Here is a 13,663-nt window from a genome sequence, read left to right on the forward strand (position 1 = left end):
CACACTTCCTTATCTCTGACTCTCAAGTCTGAAGAAGGGACTCAACCCGGGACGTCACCCATTCCTTCTCCCCAGAGATGCCGCCTGTCCCGCTGAGAGAGTGACTCCAGGGTTTTGTGTCTTTGGTCTCTATAATCTTTGGTCTTCAGCAACTGCAGTTCATCCCGACACGAGCCAAGAACGTCGGGCGGTTGCCCGCCTTCCCGCCTTCCCGCCTTCCCGCCCGCCGCGCGCACCGCTCCGCTGGAGGCCACGTCAACAGCGCACGATGACGTTAGCGCGCGGTGTCGCTCTCGCCAACGGCTCCGGCCGATGCGGATGTTTTGCTTTCCAAACAGGTCGTGGCTGGGGGTGATTGGAGCGTTTTGCGGAGCATATTTGCAGCACGTACGCATTGAAAGATGTACTCGAAGATCTAATTGACGTTATCCGAACCCCCCTCCTCCCCAAAGAAATTGCAATCCAGGTCTGAGGAGCAGCGAGGCTCGGCGGTGAGCTCCAGCCTGCACTGCAGATGAGATGGAGTGAAGGGAATGAAACCCTGGGTTCCGAATGGCGGAAGCTGCAGCGTTTGACGTCTCCGTGCCTTAGAATCGGCTGAAGGCGTGGAGGTTTTGTGTCGAAATGATATACATGCCAATCTGCAAGGGGACCAAACAATGATCAAATAAAGCTACACATACACTGTCATGCACCCGACGTATACTGTATCTTTAAATAGCGTACAAGTGTGCGAACGCTTAATGCATCTTTTGGCAAGAAATTGTGTCCTGCTGAGGGTTGAAAGGGGCCTTCGGTTGATCAGGAAGAAGATTACTTGGGTGAAAGATCATTCTCTCTTGTAGAGTGTAACATAGAACTGTGAGAGAGAAGTCACCCGTTCAACACAGTTCTACGCGTTCATGTTAATTTACCCAAACAACCAGGAAATGCAACGAACTCTTGAGAGATTGGCTAAAAGAGCATAGAAACAAATGTGGAGCGTGTTGGCGATATCAAGACGATACTTTCGGAATGACAAGATTGAAACAACAGATTCGTACTTTACGGAAGACTTTATAAAACTGGTTTATGGTTTGGCAATTTTGAATATCAGTGTGGTGAAATTAAGCTTACATTTGAAGAGTTACGCAAGGCTGAGTAAACAAGAAATATGTTAAACAGTAATAACCTTTGATCAACCCGTGTTTACACTGTCTACCTCGACAACGCGTTGCGAAGTACGGGTTGTTCCTCATCTGGTAGAAAAGCATTTATAAAATAACGCAAGTTGTTCAACTACATTGCTTGGACTTCTTTTCAAATAAATTGTATTTCACTGGAATATATATTCAAACTGATACCACTGACCTACGACAAGAAGATTTTGGCAACAGTTTTATCTCGTGACTTTTTAATAGGAAGACGTGTTTGGTAAACGATTTGGGATTTCCGCACAGTTCTGCCACTAGATGCATGTGACAGGAAAACGTCTAATTTTCGTGTTTGCCATTTAGTTTAATGTTGCATTTCAAGACGCTTTTCGAAGGAACTTTGTACACTTTTCGGAACATTTAAAACAATATGCAAATATCACCAGTGCGTTTATGTTTTTAACAGTGTTTTAAACACTCTTGGTAAAAATGAAACTCAGCAGGCAATTCACTATATTTGGAAGTGCCATATTCTGCGTGGTGATCTTTTCCTTGTACTTAATGCTCGACCATGTCCAGTTCGATCAGCCAAAGAATGTCAGGAAAGAAACGACTTTTCCCAAGGTAAGCGTTGTTGAATTGTCGCGGTTTTTCACTATGATCTAAAGACTGCGACAGGTCGCGGCATATATTCACACTATCAATTGATTCAATCTGATCTCGCATGGCATTGCTCAGGAATAGAAATTCAAACGACTTTCATGAACTATGTGGCCACGGCTCTTAATGTTAATCATTTTTGTACGTTTCCAACTCCAACGATTTTAAGAAAGGGAAAAGGACATTTTTCCCAGTCTACATAATATTTTTATTTTGCTGGGATGAAAATCAAAAATGCCTAAATGCTCTTCTTTATGAATGAAACGAGCACTTGCTTTGTGGGACTTGTAAACTTAGTTTAAAGACAAAAACAAACCCCTGATGGAACTCAGCAGGTCAGGAAGCATTTGTGAAGGGAGTCAAGAATGTCATATGTACCAGCAATGGAACAATTAAATTTGTATCTGCAGCAGCATAACAAGCCTGTAATCGCAATACTCATAGATAACATTATAAACAAAATTAAAATCAATAAATTAATAGCCAACCAACCAATATGTTATCTACCGTACACCTATAGTAGTTCAAGATAGTATTTGTCAATATACCGAATCTCTAAGGAAGTAGAGGAATTGAAGGGCTTTCTTTAAGATTGCATCAATGTCCTGGGCCCAGGACAGAACTTCAGAGATGTGCATGCATAAGAACTTAAGAGTTATTGACTCTCCACCATTGACCTGTCGATGAAGACATGTTTATAGATCTTCAGCTTCCCTCTTCTAAAGTCAATCCGTTTTTTGGTCTTGCTGATGATGAGAGCAAGGTTATTGTTCTGGCATAATTTAATCAGATTATCAATCCTCCTCCTATATTCCGAACCAATATTACGGAACTGGACAGTTCTTATACAAACAAATAAAGCAAGCTATCAGAAGTTGTTGAATTCAATATTGAATCCATAAGTTTCAGTATTTCCAGAGACGGTAAAATTGTTGTTCCTGATAATTAAATTGGGCCTTGCAGGAGGTCACAGAGGGACATGTCAAAGTAGGAGACAGGTCGAATCTGCTCTACTATTCCATCTTGGCTGATCTATTTTGCCAATACATTCTAATCACCTGCCTTCTCACCATAATGTTTTATCATCCTTACTAAGAAGAACCTATAAATCTCCTCCTTAAATATACCTGATGATTTGGCATCCACCGTGTCTGTGGCAATGAATTCCACAGATTCATCAACGAGACCTGGGTGTCATGGTACACCAGTCATTGAAAGTAGGAATGCAGGTGCAGCAGGCAGTGAAGAAAGCAAATGGTATGTTAGCATTCATAGCGAAAGGATTTGAGTATAGGAGCAGGGAGGTTCTACTGCAGTTGTACAGGGTCTTGGTGAGACCACACCTGGAGTATTGCGTACAGTTTTGGTCTCCTAATCTGCGGAAGGACATTCTTGCCATAGAGGGAATACTGAGAAGGTTCACCAGACTGATTCCTGGGATGTCAGGACTTTCATATGAAGAAAGAGTGGATAGACTCGGCTTGTACTCGCTAGAATTTAGAAGATTGAGGGGGGATCTTATAGAAACTTACAAAATTCTTAAGGGGTTGGACAGGCTAGATGCAGGAAGATTGTTCCCGATGTTGGGGAAGTCCAGAACAAGGGGGTCACAGTTTATGGATAAAGGTGAAATCTTTTAGGACTGAGATGAGAAAAACATATTTTACACAGAGAGTGGTGAATCTCTGGAATTCTCTGCCACATAATGTAGTTGAGGCCAGTTCATTGGCTATATTGGCCCTTGTGGCTAAAGGGATCAGGGGGTATGGAGAGAAAACAGGTTCAGGATACTGAGTTGGATGATCAGCCATGATCATATTGAATGGCGGTGCAGGCTCGAAGGGCCGCATGGCCTACTCCTGCACCTATTTTCTATGTTTCTATCACCCTCTTGCTAAAGAAATTCCTCTTCATCTCCATTCTAAAGATACGTCCTATTATTCTAAGATTGTGGCCTCTAGTCGTAGATTCTCCACTACTGGAAACATTCACATGCACTCTATCTGGGCCTTTCATTATTCGGTAGGTTTCAATGAAATGCCACATCATCCTGCTGAACTCGAGCGAGCCCAGGCCCTGAGTCATTAAATGCTCCCCATTCATTAACCCAATCATCCCCTAAATCATTTTCATAAACCTCCTCTGGACCCTCCCCAACACCAGCACATCTTTCCTCAGATATGGGTCCCAAAATTGCTCACAATATTCCAAGTGTCCTCACCAGTGTCTTAAAGCCTCAACATTACATGCTTCCTTTTATATTCTATTCCTCTAGAAATGAATGTTAATATTGCATTTGTCTCCCTTACTACTGACTCAACTTGCAAACCATCACCTATCTTCGTATCATCCGCAAAGTTGCCCACAAAACCTGTCCTATCACCCTGTTATAGGAAGGATGCTACTAAGTTGGAAAGAGTGCAGAGAAGATTTATGAGGATGCTGCCAGGACTCGAGGGCTTGAGCTATAGGAAAAGGTTGGGCAGGCTAGAACTTTAATCCTTGGAGTGCAGGAGGTTGAGGGGTGATCTCATAGAGGTGTATACAATCCGAAGGGGAATAGATAGGGTGTATGCACAGTATCTTTCCCAGGGTAGGGGAATCAATTAGGGGTCACAGTTTAAAAATAAGGGGTAGGCCATTTAGGACTGAGGAAAACCTCTTCATCCAGAGAGTTGTGAATCTGCAGAATTCTCTGCCACAGAGGGCAGTGGAGGTGAATTTACAGGATGTTTTCAAGAGAGAGTTAGATTTAGCTCTTAAGGATAAAGGAATCAATGGATATGGGGAAAAAGCAGGAACGGGGTACTGATTTTAGATGATCAGCCATGATCATATTGAATGGCAGTGCTGGCATTGAAGGGCCGAAGGGCCTACTCCTGCACCTGTTTTTCTATGATTTTAAGAACCAAAGGGTATAGATTTAAAGTGAGAAGGTAACATTTTAAAAGAAACATGAGGGGTATTTTTTTCACTCAGAGGACGGAGGGTATATTGAAGCTGCCAGAGAATGTAGTTGAGACAGGTATGACAACAAGTTTCACCAGTCATTTGGACTGGTACATGGATAGGAAATGATTGGAGTGATATGGGCCAGGCATGGCAAATGGGACTAGCTTGGATTGGGCATCTAGGTTGGTATGGGCAAAGGGGGCCGCAGGCTTCCTTTCACACTGCAAGGCTCTATGACTTGGTTTTTATCTCAATTGTATAAAGTGATACTTTCTACCGTTACAATATGAAGGATTTACTGGATGACTGTCTTTTCATTTTATTTGTTGCAGGGGCAACTTTCAATTTTGCATGAAAAAATTGATCACCTGGAACATCTATTAGCTGAAAACAACGAGATAATTTCAAATATCAGGGACTCGGTTATTAGTTTGAGTAAATCTGTGAAAGATGGTCAAGGCATTGAAGGCTCAAACTCAAGTCAAAGATTAGGCTCTGAATTCTTTGGAGCACCTTTAATTATTTCCATTGAACCAGAAGATTGTCAGTTTGCTTCAAAGGTTTACACAGAAGCGTCAAAAATACAAGTAAGTGGATTGTGGAACAAGAAATTAAATATTTCAAGTGCTTCCGAGCCAAATAAGTGTCTGCCTTAACTAACAGCAAAATAATTATGTCTAATGTGAACCCAGCAAGCTGATTAGATAAAGGAATAACATTCAAGGATTTTATTGATACTGGAATTTCATCATTTTAATGTTTGTCTTTCAAGGAAAGCCTTTCTAGGAAAAATGTGTGGGCATTGCAAAACATAAAATCCAGCAGAATTTGAGATCATAATATAATGCCATTAGTAATGGCATGTTATGCTTCATAAATTATTTTACAGAAATGGCTTGAAAACGTTTGAAGTCGGGGAAATATATCTTCCCTTTGAAGTGGAGGAAATATCATGTGCTGGTTCAATAGTATAACCTAAGGAAAGCTTCAGGTGTCTAAAATGTGTCTGCAGCTAATACCGTGCTGTTTTGACAAAGGAACTTCATAGTATTACAAAAGCTGTCATTGGGGTCCTTGTAAATTTAAGAACCATGGTCTTTTCAAGAAGGATGAATAAACGTTGGCACTTGATTTGCCGAAATTTATATTTTGCCAACCACTGAGCACCCATCTATTGCAATCCTATTTTATTCTCCCCACATTCCCATTTTATTCGCCCCACATTCCTGCATTTCTCCTTCCCCACTAGGCTGATTGGGCAATTGACCTACCAGCCCATATATCTCAGAGAACCCAGAAGAATCCACATGGTCATTGGGAGAATGTGTAAATTTGTGTGGATATTCACTAATTGTGCAATGTTCAATTCTATTTGCAACTATTTAGAAAATGAAGTCTAGACAACTTTCAGGCATGTGCCAATAAATGGCAAGTACCATTCATGCTACTAAACTGACCATTACCATTTAGTGAGAATTGATGCACTTACTTTGATCTCCAAGCATTGTTTAAGAAAGTACAGCAGATGCTGGAAAAATCGAAGGTAGACAAAAATGCTGGAGAAACTCATCGGGTGAGGCAGCATCTATGTAATGAAGGAATAGGTGACGTTTCAGGACGAGACCCTTCTTCAGACTGATGTTGGTTAATGCAAACTGAGCGGAGGTGTTGGGCGAAGCGATCGCCAAGCCTGCGCTTGAGGAGCAGCACCTCATATTTCGCTTGGGTAGTTTACACCCCAGCGGTATGAACATTGACTTCTCCAATTTCAGGAAGTCCTTGCTTTCTCCCTCCTTCCCCTCCCCTTCCCAGCTCTCCCACAGCCTACTGGCTCTGCCTCTTCCTTTCTTCTTCCCGCCCACCCCTACATCAGTCTCGACCTGAAACGTCACCCATTCGTTTGCTCTATAGATGCTGCCTCACCCGCTGAGTTTCTCCAGCAATGTCTACCTCCAAGCATTGTTTGTTCACTATCACTCGGCTTGTACTCGCTAGAATTTAGAAGATTGAGGGGGGATCACAAAATTCTTAAGGGGTTGGACAGGCTAGATGCAGGAAGATTATTCCCGATGTTGGGGAAGTCCAGAACTAGGGGTCACAGTTTAAGGATAAGAGGGAAGTCTTTCAGGACCGAGATGAAAAAATCATTTTTTACATAGAGAGTGGTGAATCTGTGGAATTCTCTGCCACAGAAGGTAGTTGAGGCCAGTTCATTGGCTATATTTAAGAGGGAGTTAGATGTGGCCCTTGTGGCTAAAGGGATCAGGGGGTATGGAGAGAAGGCAGGGATGGGATACTGAGTTCGATGATCAGCCATGATCATATTGAATGGCGGTGCAGGCTCGAAGGGCCGAATGGCCTACTCCTGCACCTATTTTCTATGTCTCTATGTTTCTATCAACCGGTCATCGATGACAAAACCCCACCTAAACCAGTGAGATAAACACTGTGATGATAAGAATGGCTATCCTGTGGCAAATGACTCATCTCTTGACACGCAAAACCTTTTGGCTAAGTTCAGGGCATTAAGTAGCACTCTTCACTTCCCTGGTGGTGTAGTTCATACAACATTAAACCAATAAGCTTATGCAGTCTCACAAATCCAAAACCTCTACCTTAAAGAAGGAAAGGGCAGCCAATAAATGTGAATACACTACCTGCCAGTTCCCCTCCAAAATCCACACCTTATTGACTTAGAAATATATCGCCAATCCTTCATTGTCGTGGTATTGAAATCACCTGTCCAACAACTGTGTAGAATTACCTTTACCTGAAGGACAACAATGGTTCAAAAATTATGCTCATGGGTATACAGGAAGAGCAATAATTGTTTGCCTTGCAAAGATAACCATATTTTGAAACTAAATAGGAAAATATAGCATGTTTCCCCATTGTCTCAAAGTTGTTGGTAAATTTCTGATTAAAAGTCAAGCTGAATATCTTGAACATACATATTTTTCATTTTATTATATATTCTCTTTTTTTATAATCCAGTGTTTTGTTGGAAAAATAACATATTGGTTCTTATTAAAACATTTGTGCTAAAAAGACGATATTTTAAATCAGAATATCTGGAACCGCACATTAGGTAGCATCTATGAATTTATGAAAAACTTGCTCAGTTCTGAAGGGTCTCTGACCTGAAATATTCTCTGTTTCTCATTCTACTGACTTTGTGTGATCCACTGATTGTTTCCAGCATTTTCTACTTTTGTTTCAAATTTCTAGCATCTGCAGATCCTTTAATTTATTAGAATAAAATTTACCCTGTTTATGGTTTTTATGGTTATGGTTTTATGGTTTTCATGGTTTCTGCATTTTTCTATATGCAGCAGAAGAAAGCTACTTTGATCCCTACATAGCAATTTACTGAATGCGTGTATATATTTTGAAGATGCAAATTTCTTCATTGTTTTTATCAGCTGTAGTTATTGTGAAATAATATGTAGACTTTAGTTTGTACAAGATCTGCTTTCTAAAATGAAATGTCATTTTGTCATACAGAATCCTGAAACGACATCTTCAGCAGGGATGTACAGTGAAATGCCTTTGCTAATCAGCTTCTAATTATTTCTTATCTCTTATAGATGTTGGATATCTATAAACTTCTACCTTTTGACAACCCAGATGGTGGAGATTGGAAACAGGGTTTTGACATCACATACAATGAACATGAGTGGGATAATGACCCATTGCAGATATTTGTTGTGCCCCATTCGCACAATGATCCTGGTGAGGAATGGGTATTTCAAGGGACATGCAGTACAATTCTAGAATATGCATTTCACCGAGTTAATTATCAGTCATTTAATTTTTAAATTGTGTTAGATTCTCAAAAGAAAAGATTTAGTGGTGAAGGCTAGCTTAATATATGCAGGTTATTATGCTATTGCTACAGACATCTGGGGAGTAGTGTAATAATGCTTTTGCTATTAAAGCTTTTGACAATTTTTATGATTTCTTACAGGACAATACTTTTTTCTAATCTAACTTAATATTTAAAAAACATGAATATCATCAATCAGGACAGAGGTCCAGGACAGAGGTAGGGTATCCATCAATTAGAATTATTTTAGAACAAAATTACCTATTTTTAGAAGCTTATTGGAATTCTTCAGTAAGTTATTAAACTAATGATTTCCAGTAGATTTTCAGAATATGCCATGTAATATGGTAAAGTTCCAGGTCTTTGAATAAATGTTAAACTTTCAATTTGATTAACACTAAATGAAACATCATAACACCTTTAGTATAGTTGGCACCAGTCGAGTGGAGTGCATTGTTCTGGATCGTATTAAGTTTCTTGAGTGTTGTTGGAATTGCACAGGCAAGTGAAGGGTATTTTATCAAATTTATGAGGTGTCTTGAACATGGTATTGGAGTGTTTGGAGGCGAGTCACATATCACAAGCAAGCAGAATGTATTTAAGCATCTATAAAGTGATCACTTATAGATGGGGTCAGACAAGTAGTCACTCGCTGAATGATACACTGCCTTTGTCCTGGTCTTCTGGCAACAGATTTATGTGACTGGATTCAGAAGAATTTCTAGGTAATAACGATCCCCAATGTGTTGATGGTGGAGGACTAGATGATGATAATCCCAATGGATATCAAGGTTAGACCCTCTTTTGTTGGTAATGGTGGCTGTCACATTTATGTGTTATGCCAGCATGAAATGCTTCTTTTTCTAAACAGATATGAATGGCATTGAACATTCTGAAATCATCTGCGAAATCACCATGTCTAATCTTATGATATACAAAAAGGTAATTAATGACACAGCTGAGATGGTTAGGCCAATGGAATTGTCCAGAGGAGCTACTGCAGTCATGTACAGTGGCTTGTATGATTGACCTCCAACAAATGCCACCATCGTCTCTTGTATGACTCCAATCACTCAAGTGTCTTCCTCTTGATGCCCCGAGGGTTCAGATTTATTGAAGCACCTTGATGACATACTTGGTGACTGCCTTGATATCAAGTGTAACCACTCTCATCTCACTGGCTTATCAACACAGATGCACTTCAGGGTTGCAAACTTAGCCCCTTGCTTTATCTTCAATGCCATCTTCAAATTTGCCCACTATTGTTGCCTAAATCACGAGTGGTGATGAATACAGGAATGAGATGGAACACATGGTTGAGTGCTGTCATGACAACAACTTTCGCTCAATGTCAACAAAACGAAGGACAAAAAGAGGAAGTCGGGAAACCATATGCCAACTTTCATTGATGGGTCAGTAGTGGAGAGAGTTAACACCTATAAATTCCTGTTAATATCTTGGATGACCTGTCCTGGGCCCAGCACGTAAATGTATGCACGACGAAGGCCTCTTTTTTATGAAGTTTAACGATGTTCGGCATGTTACAAACATCTGCAGATGCACTGTAGAAAGTATCCTGACTGGTCGTATCATGGCCTGGTACAACAATTCCAATACACAGAAATGCAAGAATGTGAAGAGGTTAACTTGCTAAATGTTTTTCATTTATTCTAACTTCAAGGCAAACCGAGCCTGTTTATTTTTCTTCTCATAGAACAAACATACTATCCCAGAAATCAATCTGCTGAACTCGTGATGCACTCACTATAATACCCATGTTTTAGGTAAGAAACCCAGACCTCTGCATAATATTAAGATGCAGTCCTGCCGGGGTTCTTATATTTTGAAAAAAATATCTTTACTCGAGTACTCAAATCTCCTTGAAATAATGATCAGCACATTGTTTGCCTTTCTAATTCGTTGTTGCACTTGCATGTTAATTTTTTAACAAATTCACACAGAGAGTGGTGAATCTCTGGAACTCTCTGCCACAGAGGGTAGTCGAGGCCACTTCATTGGCTATATTTAAGAGGGAGTTAGATGTGGCCCTTGTGGCTAAGGGGATCAGAGGGTATGGAGAGAAGGCAGGTACGGGATACTGAGTTGGATGATCAGCCATGATCATATTGAATGGCGGTGCAGGCTCGAAGGGCCGAATGGCCTACTCCTGCACCTAGTTTCTATGTTTCTATGTCTATGTAGAAGGAAATTCAGATCCCTCTGCACACTAAGAATATAGTTTCCTTTACCTCACCTTCCACCCTACCATGTCTAACAGATCATTCTCCATAATTTCTGCTACCTGCAACATGACGTATTTATCAGACAAATCTTTCACTTCCTTCTTCTGTCAGCTTTCTATTTACTCCATGGGTCTTTTGCTCTTCCATTCTGACTAATGCTCACTCCCATTTTTGTGTTTGTATCCCGTGCAACAGGGATGCAACTTGTATCCCTTCTCTTCCCAACAGGGCGGAAATCCCGGGAGGGACAGCAGGGACATGTTCACCCCCCCCTGTTTTGAGAGGGGGGGGAAATTCCCCCCCCCCCCCCCCCCCCATTTTTTGTAATCCGGATTTTAAAACTCGGTGAAATTTCTGCTTTCCGCGGGGGTGGGACTGATGATCAATTGCACCGATTGGGTGAGAAAGACGTCGGTCAGCAGGCAGTTGGAAGGGGGGGGGGGCATGAAGATTCAGCGCAATGATTGGAGGAGGGAGGTGTTGGTCAGAGTCGGAAGTAGGGGGGTGGGACTGAGGATAGAGTGCGGTGATTGGAGCAGGGAGAAGTCCGTGGAGCAAAGATCATAGAGCGGAGCTTGAATTGGCCCGTTCGCGGGGCTTTTCACCGCCCGGCCCGATGCAGCCAGGATTTTCCATCGCCCTGCGGTCAAATTGCTGCGTCGAGGCGATCGAGGCTCCCGATGTTGAAGTTCCCGCCGGTGGTTGGAAGGCCCTGTGAACGGGCCGATTCAAGTCCCACGATTCGGGCAGACGAACCTGCTGTTGCTGGAGTTCGGAGTTGGTCACCAACCAGGTCAGCTCCCGATGTTACCGTCCACAAGAAAGATACTAGACAGGGCCCACGGCCGAAGCCTCGCGTGAGTGCGCACATGCGCTCGCGGCCGCCAGGAAATTGTGTCCCCCCCCATGTTTTGACAGCGATTTCCGTTCCTGCTTCCCAACATCCATGCATCTAAACACTCCTTCCACGAAAAGCAATGATTTGCTTGTATTGATTTATTGGGAGTCCTACAAGGGTGCACCAGATTCATTCCTGGGATAGCATATTTTTTCTATGAGGAGGAACTAAACAGTGCTCACAATCTGGTCTCCTCTGCAGTGGAGAAATTAAAGATAGTTTGGATGAACATTTTGTAAAACATTCTTCAGTCTTCAAGGGTGACTTTGAGCTTTCAGTCATTTTAATTCTCCACCCTTTGTTCTTTGTCTTTCACCTCTTATACTTCAGTGATGCCCAACGTAGGTCCTAACAATAGCATCTCATCTTCTGAATGGGCATATTAAGCTATTTGGGCTAAGTATTGGATACAGTAATTTCAGAAAATCAGTCTTCAGTTTGTTTCAGAACTGACCAATTCTGACAGAATATCATCCACCTGTGACATTAATTCTCTTCCTCATCAATATCAAAGCAAACATCCTTGTGTTTCTGACTCATCACCAAAAATATATTGTGAATTAGTAGATGTTGGTATTCACAGGGAGTGTACTTTTATTTGAATGATATAATTCCGTTATGTTTTGAGTGGATCTATTAATCTATTCAATTATTGTTCAAGACAAATCTAAATGACACAATAATACAAACCTTTGATTTATTTAAAAAAGTTATATGAACTGAAAAAAAAGTTATCTCACGTGGCTGAATTAAGTTACCTTCTAGAAGCAATAATAATGAAAACAGCAAATGAAAAAGGTTTCTGAGAAATTTGCACAAACATATTGATTTACTTGATGCCTTTGCTTTTTTACCCATGTGCTAATGCAGCTAGTCCTGTTCATTGGGGATTCTTTTCTGTTTACAAGGGATTGTCAAATTTGAAAGAGAAACATCAATTGATTCAGAAGCTATGAGTAAATGTCTGGCCAAATTTTAGGCATGGAACAATTTCAAGCAGATTTTCAAAGTAAAGACATTTGCCATAGTAAAATATGAGATTAAGAGCATAATAACAAAAGAGTAAAACTTTTGAGATATATTTGAGAAAACAAATATTTTGTAAGTACGTTGGAAAAAGAAGAATTGTTATGCATGAGATCATATAGCCACAAAGAAAGAAGATTGCTATTTACGGGGATGGGCACCAGATGATTGTAGGCACGTATTACACACATTGACTTCTTTGTTTCCCCCATAATGGCAACAAATGTGCTTTAAATATCCCTTACTAAATAATTGTCTTCTTCTTGCTTATGGCGTGCACAGCCTAAAATTAAAAGCCAACTTATTCTATTTGATCTTATTTGATTGTGCACGCCGGGTTGATTGTTTTCGTCGAAACAGGGTGGACCATGTGAAGGTTGCAATCTTCCACCCCACTAAATAATTGTAAAGTGCCTGAAAGAGCTTGGTCATTGAGGCTCTGAAGGTTCTGTGGAAATTCAAGTTCAGTATACTCTCAGCCATCCAGCAACCAAATCATAAAGGGATTACTAGTTACATGATTATGCCAATTGCACTGAATTGTTCAACAAAATATTGTATATAAGATGAGTATTCTATGCATGTGCCTTAATAAAAATAGAACTATGTCATCTACAGAGCCTTTTAAATCAGTGTTTTACACTGCAATTCTATATTTTAAGGTTAAACAGTATAATAAAATACAGCAAAAGTAAATCAAATGAAAGATGGTATTCACCATCACTTGAAATGGCAAATCTTTAATGAAGGTGTTCCTGCTATCCCCCACAACTGTTGCTCTTGGATATAAATGGCAATAAATAAAAATGTCTTTACATACTTGTTTTGCTTACCACCTGAAATAAAATTCAATGTTTGAGTTTATTTCCATAAAACAAAACAATCTTATGTAGGCCATGCATAGTCCTTTATGCAAATTGTTAGA

At 40.6% G+C, this 13,663-nt stretch overlaps 1 protein-coding gene across 1 annotated transcript in view; it reads left to right on the forward strand.

Moving 5' to 3' along the window:
- The first annotated feature begins 284 nt into the window (after positions 1 to 284).
- man2a1 (mannosidase alpha class 2A member 1) overlaps positions 285 to 13,663 on the forward strand; it is a 107,419-nt gene continuing 94,040 nt past the window's right edge. Inside the window, exons 1-3 of the mRNA XM_033017411.1 lie at positions 285 to 1,757; positions 5,078 to 5,332; positions 8,333 to 8,477. Of these exons, the coding sequence (XP_032873302.1) occupies positions 1,623 to 1,757; positions 5,078 to 5,332; positions 8,333 to 8,477 (535 nt within the window). The 5' untranslated portion in view covers positions 285 to 1,622. The remainder of the gene's footprint in view (positions 1,758 to 5,077; positions 5,333 to 8,332; positions 8,478 to 13,663) is intronic.

This window comes from Amblyraja radiata, chromosome 3 (assembly GCF_010909765.2).
Source record: "Amblyraja radiata isolate CabotCenter1 chromosome 3, sAmbRad1.1.pri, whole genome shotgun sequence".
Classification (NCBI taxonomy): domain Eukaryota; kingdom Metazoa; phylum Chordata; class Chondrichthyes; order Rajiformes; family Rajidae; genus Amblyraja; species Amblyraja radiata.